This window comes from Bidens hawaiensis, unplaced genomic scaffold (assembly GCF_021521415.1).
Source record: "Bidens hawaiensis isolate Kalapana, Puna unplaced genomic scaffold, B.hawaiensis_p1.1 tig00027496_1, whole genome shotgun sequence".
Lineage (NCBI taxonomy): Eukaryota > Viridiplantae > Streptophyta > Magnoliopsida > Asterales > Asteraceae > Bidens > Bidens hawaiensis.
In genome coordinates, this window is record NW_027494447.1 from 27164 (window position 1) to 34910 (window position 7747).

General features: G+C 32.8%; 1 protein-coding gene across 1 annotated transcript; it reads left to right on the top strand.

Moving 5' to 3' along the window:
- The first annotated feature begins 3781 nt into the window (after positions 1-3781).
- LOC143575460 (histone deacetylase 9-like) lies at positions 3782-6889 on the top strand. The gene is made up of 6 exons (XM_077059837.1): positions 3782-3928; positions 5026-5138; positions 5224-5341; positions 5430-5504; positions 6147-6366; positions 6637-6889. Exons 1-6 carry the CDS (start codon positions 3892-3894, stop codon positions 6836-6838), a joined length of 765 nt encoding a protein of 254 aa, XP_076915952.1. The 5' UTR covers positions 3782-3891; the 3' UTR covers positions 6839-6889.
- Positions 6890-7747: the final 858 nt, after the last annotated feature.

Sequence of the window (7747 nt, forward strand, 5' to 3'; positions counted from 1 at the left end):
CTTAAGACATGCATCAAGTGTTGTGTTTTATGTAATACAATTTGTACCTCTTAAGTTTTAAGAGGTCATTAACTCCTCCTTTATATATAGTAGAGATAAATAACAATCGCTAAACTTTGAGATTTTAAAAACTTGAAAATTTGGTTTTTATTTGCCCCAATTATTGTCTTTTGGTCATTGTCGGTCCCAACTAATGAATTGGTCATTGATGGTCCCAACTTTTAATGTATGTGTTCTTAACGGTCTGTGGCTAACAGAATCCTAACGCTGTTAGTTTCAAGTCGCCGAAAAAACGTTTTTGATCGGGAAAGTCAATTTTTTGCCAAAAAACATCACCTGAACACCGTCACCACCACTAGGGTTGTTCAAAAAGCCCGTGGCTCGCGGCTCGCTCAAAACTCGCTCGAAAATAGATCGGCTCGAAAAAACTCGATTCTAAATGAGCTCAGCTCGATTTCTAAACGAGCCGAGCTCGAGCCAGGGTCAGCTCGGCTCGTGGCTCGGTTTTGGCTCGACTCATTAGCTCGGCTCGTTTAGATTAAACCCTAAATTTTAATATCTATATATAATAATATCATACTTATACAAATATTATGTCACTCGATAATTAAAACCTTATAAAAGAATAACGAAAATAAAACATATAAAGTTATAAATTCTCTAATTTATAAATTTTATATAATATGTATGTTAAAATTATATTTTTTTTGTCTTTTATATCAAAATTTGTAAAATAAATGATAAAAAAATTTAAAAATTAAAAAAAGGAGACTGGCTCGACGAGCTCGGATCGAGCTTTAAACGAGCCGAGATTGAGCTCAATTTTCAGCTTAATAAAGAAAACAAGCCGAGCTCGAGCACACTCTGGCTCGGCTCGACTCGGCTCGTTTACAACCCTAACCACCACCAATTGACTCACCGCCAACCAACCACCATCACTTAAGCACCATCAACTAATTCCGTCGACGGTTCTAGGGTTCCAGCGACCTCATTAATTGGGGCTTTTACTAGAAAAAAGTTCATAAATATACGATACAAAGTTACCATAATATTTGGGGCAAAATTGTTGAGTTTTTGGGAAAAATTGTGTGCTTTCCGGCCAAAAACGTTTTTCCGCCGACCTTAAACTAACGACGTTAGAATTCTATTAGTCGCGGACCGTTAGGAACAAATACGTTAAAAGTTGGGACCGTCAGCAGCCAATTCGTTAGTTAGGACCGGCAGTGACCAAAAAACGATAGTTGGGACCAATAAAAACCAATTTTCCTAAAACTTTTGACATCTTACATTATTTATTATTAATAATACTAGATTTAGAGTACATATAACACAGAAGATTATCCAAATTATAAAACTACAAGTAAAGCAAAGAATTACATCATCATCATCGTACTAAGTATATCACCAATAGCAAAGCTATGGTAGGGTTTGAGGAGTGTAAGATGTAGACAACCTTACCTCCCCTTTAGGAATAGAGAGTCTGCTTTCGGAGACACCCTTGGCTCGATAGTAGTTTTGTATCAAGCCTTGGACATAAGGCACATAATACTCAACCATCGGTACACCGCCGATTGGTGCATGAACCCTTGTCTTTCGGCTATCAATGCCACCACATGATGCCTGATTAACCTTCTGCCACTTTTAACGTTATTTTCAAGAAATTAGTAAAATAACGTCAAAATTAGTGCAATTTCACTTTTGCCCATCTGAGGGTTCACACATATATACATTATATGACCGCAAGTAGCGCGAGTACGCAAAGAATTACATAACATATATAAAAAAATGCATTACATCTATGTTTGTATCTATATTTTGTGTACATAAATGATTTTATTTATATCACAAAATGACTTTTTAAATGAACTTAATAAAAAATGCATGTGCAAAAACGTACCCGAGAACGCTATTGAAACTTTCATTGTCAGTATTATATATCTATAACTGTAAGAATTCAGGAAGAATACTTCTCATACAATATTAGTTCTAACCTCTCGGTCTAAATACCGAAGAAGCATTACCTTTATTGATATATTTATTAATTTACAACACATAGAATAAAATGAGAACATTAAATTATAATGACGAATGTTCTTCAATAAATATGTTTTTCAGAGTTAAATCATGAAAAATATTTTGATAAGTTTCAGGGGCTTCTCGACTTTGCTATAATAACAATATAAAAAATAACATGTTAACTCATTCAAATTTGTGAATATTTTGCTTCATTTTAGCATAGTTTTGCATAACATGTTTCTCATACAACGTTCTGATCACCATTGAAAAAAAAGTTAATGCTAACACAAATGTTTCAAATTTGATAAAATTTTAGAATCATTGATATGCATGGGGTGGCATGTCGGAAGTGCTCACTATCTTTTCATGAATTTTAATAACTGAGAGAAAAATAGTCAATTTGTCAAATCTCGAGCCTTTTGATTATTTTCAAAAATGTAATTGAAAATAAATTTTGAAACCCCGAATCATGTTTAAAATTCTAACTTTTATCCGTTTGACATTTTCAAATCAACATTTTGAACACATTACAAAATTGACGATAAATCTATTTGTATTCTCAAACTTTTAAAAATACTAAGATTTTTTCAATTTTGACCCGTAACAAAATTTGACACAAATGTATTTAACTTGTACCAAACAATATATTTACCAACTTTTGACTGTATAAATCAAATTTACGTTTCACAAACCCCGAAACAATCCTTCATAAAAGAATCAAGAAATTAAATATGATAAACTTTGTTATATATGAAAGTAATTGATATATATTTACTAAATAACCAAAAAAATATATAGTTCACTAAATTAAACGAAAAAAATAAATTGATAGATTTAAAGCATATATATTTACAATTTATAAATTTATATAGCAATTCAAAATAAAAACAAATATAAATGAACTGATTTTTTAAAAAAATGGATAAACTTTGAAGCATAGATTTATAATTAAATGATTAAAAAATTGTTTTGTAAAATGAAAGCATATTGGAGTTTTGTTTTTCATACATAGTACATGTTAATAATGACATTTAAAATTATATTTTTTTCAATCTTTAGCAAACATCGTTTATTGTTAATTTTTGGATTTCACCATGTATTTTAGAATATATAGTAAAATAATATGTTAATATTTATTTTTATAAAAATGTATAGATATAATATAAATATAATGTAAAGGGAAAATAAATATGACATATATTAGGGTCAATTAAGACCTTGGTTTTGGAGGAAAAAATGTTGTGAGATTTAACCACAAACCGACATGTGTCACGATTATTTTCTTTTATTAAAATCGATAGATTATTTAATAGGGCCGGTAAATGGGTCGGGTCACGGTTAGGTCAAAACATGTTAATTCTAAAAATGGTTCATTTGGTTTGTGACGGGTTCGAGTCAAATTCAAAACAATAGTTCATTTTGTTTTCTAGAGTTGTATTTTGTAGTTTGACTTTTCATCTTCAATTTTATAATATGTTATATGGCTTTTATAACTTCATTTAATAACTATAATTACCCATTATATAAACTTTTAGTTGGAGTTTATATACACCAATTCTTGGTTATAAAAACTTTTAACTAAAAACAATACCTAACAAGTCATTTAACCAAAAAAAATCGTTGAAGCCCGTGTTCGCCTAAACCACAACATGCTCAGTGGCCTTTAACAGAGGTTTCAACACGAATACAGTCGGCGTCCAGTCAGCACTACATGAATACACAATCTTTTAACGCATTTAATTATTGAGTTTAAGTGTTTGCATCGTAAGCTAACCGATACCGGCCGACTGCTGTTGGCTTTTAAGAAACCTCAACAATGGCGGTTTAAAACTCCGGCACAGATATCTTCTAAACTTGGTTGAATTCGCCGATAAGATGCGGTCAAAAGACAGGACTTCATACTTCTACGACGGTATGCTTTTCCTCTTCCGATAATATTATTATCTCTATATTATTAGCATACAATTACTGATTTAAGTGTTCATTCAATTTACTAATTCAATTCATACAGAGTCTTTATTAGGTTACTTTAGCTGTTTTTGCCTAATAATCTCAAAGCCTAGAACCTTTTATGCTTTAGTTAGGGCTATGCACAGTTCGGCTGAGCTAAAACCGAACAAAGTTCTGTTTTTTCATTTTTTATTACCGCTTAGTTTCGGTTTTCTGTTTTGGGTCCGGTTCAGTTTTGTCATTTGAGCTTGAAAATTTTGGGCAAAATAAAATTTTCTGTTTGGGTTCGGTTTTGCCATTTGAGCTTGAAAACCTTGGGCGACAATAAAAATTTCGGTTTGGGTCGGTTTTGAGCTAAGACCGAACAAAAATCTTTGGTTTTTGATATATTGAGAATTGTTCAGTTTCGCATTTTTGGGTTTGGGTTCAGTTTCGGGGTTGCCATTTGAGCTTGAAAATTTTGGGCGAAAATAAATTTCTGGTTTGGGTCGGTTTTTGAGCTAAAACAGAAACTTCGGTTTTTGAACTTTTGAAAACCCTTCAGTTTCATTTTTAGTTTCTTGGTTTGGGCTTGGTTTTTTCTGTTTTGCCATTTGAGCTTCAAGTTTTGGGCGGAAAAAAATTTTGCCCCAAAAATAATGAAATTACGATTAGTTATTTTGTTAATTAATAACTAATTGATTATTATACATTTGTGCTAAAAGCCTAAAATACTTGACTTACATGTTTATTAAGTTCTTATAGATTACTTAACATAAAGAATTCAAAATAAAGATCTATAAACTCGGTTTGGTTTGGTATCTTCGGTTTTTATTACATGCAAAACCAAAAGCGAACTGTAAGTTTGGTTTCTACACAAACATAAAACCAAACCGTCGGTTTTTGTTTGGGTTCAGTTTTTTCAGATTCATGCAGACTGCTAGTTTTAGTAAAGACAATTGAGTGAATTAGATTATCCTTCATATAAGTTACACAGTTGTTTAGCTAAAAATGATTATGATTTATGAGATTCAGAATTTGAGAAATGATTTTGAAAATTGGAGTAATTGAATTTTGCAGGAGATGTTGGTAATGTTTACTTTGGACCGAATCATCCAATGAAGCCGCATCGATTATGTATGACTCATCATTTGGTGCTTTCGTATGATCTTCACAAGAAGATGGAAGTCTATGTTAGTTTTTTATATTTGTCTATAGGTTTCTGGTTATGATGTTGGTGTGTTTTCTTGATATGTGATGTGTGATTGTTGAATACAGAGGCCTCATAAGGCATATCCAGTTGAGCTAGCGCAGTTTCACTCAGCTGATTATGTGGAGTTCTTGCAGCGAATCAACCCCGACACACAACATTTGTTTCCAGAAGAAATGGCAAAGTGTAAGAAATCTGTTTAGTGATACGAATCAGATATTTTTAATGATTTATCCAGAGGGTATTAACATGTTAATACTTGTTTGATGTTTAGTTAAACTTGGAGAAGATTGTCCGGTCTTTGATGACATGTTTGAGTTTTGCCAAATATATGCTGGTGGAACGATTGGTAAAGTTTCATTTTTACATAATATTTTAGTTGAATTTCATATTTTATACATACATTGTAACTAGGCTTGAACCCTGTTCGTGAAGTGTTCGGTAGGATGTTCGTTGATCTAATAAATGAACGAACATGAACAGATCTTTTTGTTCACTTAGTTAAATTAACAAACATACACACGTCTCTTTTGGTTATTTATGTTTGTTAGATTACTTCCGTTTATGTTCATTAGTCTACGTGCTTTTAAGTTCATTTGTTAATCAATTCAGTAAATTTTTTTAGACTCACTAGAATATAGTCTAGTTTTATTATTTTTTAGGTCTGACAGATTGATGTTCACATTTAGTTTTAGTTGGTGTTCGCTCAGTTTTGTTTATTAATCTATGTTCAGTTATGCTTGCTCATTTATGTTCGTTTATACTATAAACAAACGAACATGGACACACTCATTTTCTTAACAAATGAACGAACGCGAACACGAACACACTCATTTGCTTAAAGAACGAACATGGACAAGATACTATGTGTGTATAATTATTCGTGTTCGATCGTTTATTTGTTTAAAGATAAACGAATGGACACAAACATGCCCTATTTATGTTTATTCAGTTTGTTTACAAACCTAATTGTAACCTTGCTTACTAGTAGATGCTGCACGCAGATTAAACAATCAACTTTGTGACATTGCCATAAATTGGGCTGGTGGGCTCCACCATGCTAAAAAGTGCGAGGCGTCTGGATTTTGTTACATCAATGATTTGGTTTTGGGCATTTTGGAGCTTCTCAAATATCATGCACGGGTTCTTTATATTGATATTGATGTTCATCATGGTGATGGTGTAGAAGAAGCCTTTTACTTTACTGATAGGTAACATCATTCTGTGATTTCACTTTCGGCTATAAAGTTACAAAATCGATATGTATGGAAAATTTATTCACCATTGATCAAAAAATGAGCTTAAAATTGAGATAAATAACATAATCTCGTTACCTCAAAGTCAAACTACCCATTTCAAACATTGTGTTTTTTTTGTTACTTTTGTAGAGAATTGATTTAATATGTTAATTTAGCAACATATTGCTGTGTGACTCTGTATCCGGCACAGGTTTTGACTTTTTTGATGGTTTGACTTTTCAGGGTGATGACTGTTAGTTTTCACAAATATGGAAATCTGTTCTTTCCTGGAACGGGTGATGTTAAGGTATTCTACACTCCACAAGTTATACGTGTACTTACTTTAATATGCTTCCTTATGTATGTGTATAGTATTGTCTATATATTAGTTCTTTTTGTTCTGAACTTGTACCGAGATCATCAGAGGTCTATATGTTTATCTTAGTCGAGTTCTTTTCATCTGCAATGCATCTCCTTTCAAACGCCCACAAACGTGCCACGTCAGATTTCTACTCATCCTTCAGAAACACCTATTTTCTCTCTCATGTTATGTCCCCTTCAAATGTTATTATATTCTTTTATTTTAAAAAGGGATGTCTGAAACGAGACATAGCATTGGAGAGAAAATGTGTGTTTTTGAAGGATGAGTAGAAATCTAATGTGGCAGTTGACATGGCGCGTTTGAAAGGGAATGCATTGTAGATGCTCTTGGTACGCGTTGCGTCAAGTAAACGGAACTCAAGTTACATTTTCATTTCCTTGCACACCATATCATAAAATATTGGCTAATTGTCTTAATTTATATACAATACTTGGACTAAATAAGGATACCGTTGCGGTGCGCGCATATAATGTATATATGTGTGAACCCTCGGGTGGGCAAAAGTGAAATTGTACTAATTTTGACATTATTTTACTAATCTCGTGAAAATAACGTTAAAAGTGGCGGAAGGTTAATCAGGCATCATGTGGTGGCGTTGATAGCCAAGAGACAAGGGTACATGCACCGATCAGCCGGTGTCCTGATGATTGAGTGTTATGTGCCTTAGGTCCAAGGCTTGATGCAAAACTACTATCGAGCCGGGGGTCTCACCGGAAGCTGCCTTTCTATCCCTATGGGTAGAGGTAAGGATGTCTACATCTTACCCTCCTCAGACCCTACCATAGCTTTGCTATTGGTGGGATATACTGAGTACGATGATGATGATGATGATGATGATGATAAACTTGAACTGCAAGTCAAGTATATTATTAATCCTCCTATGTGTAAACTCTACTACTTTATGAAAATCCTGTATTGTAAACTATAGGCACTATGTACTAATGATAAAAAGCTTTTTTTAATTTATGCTCG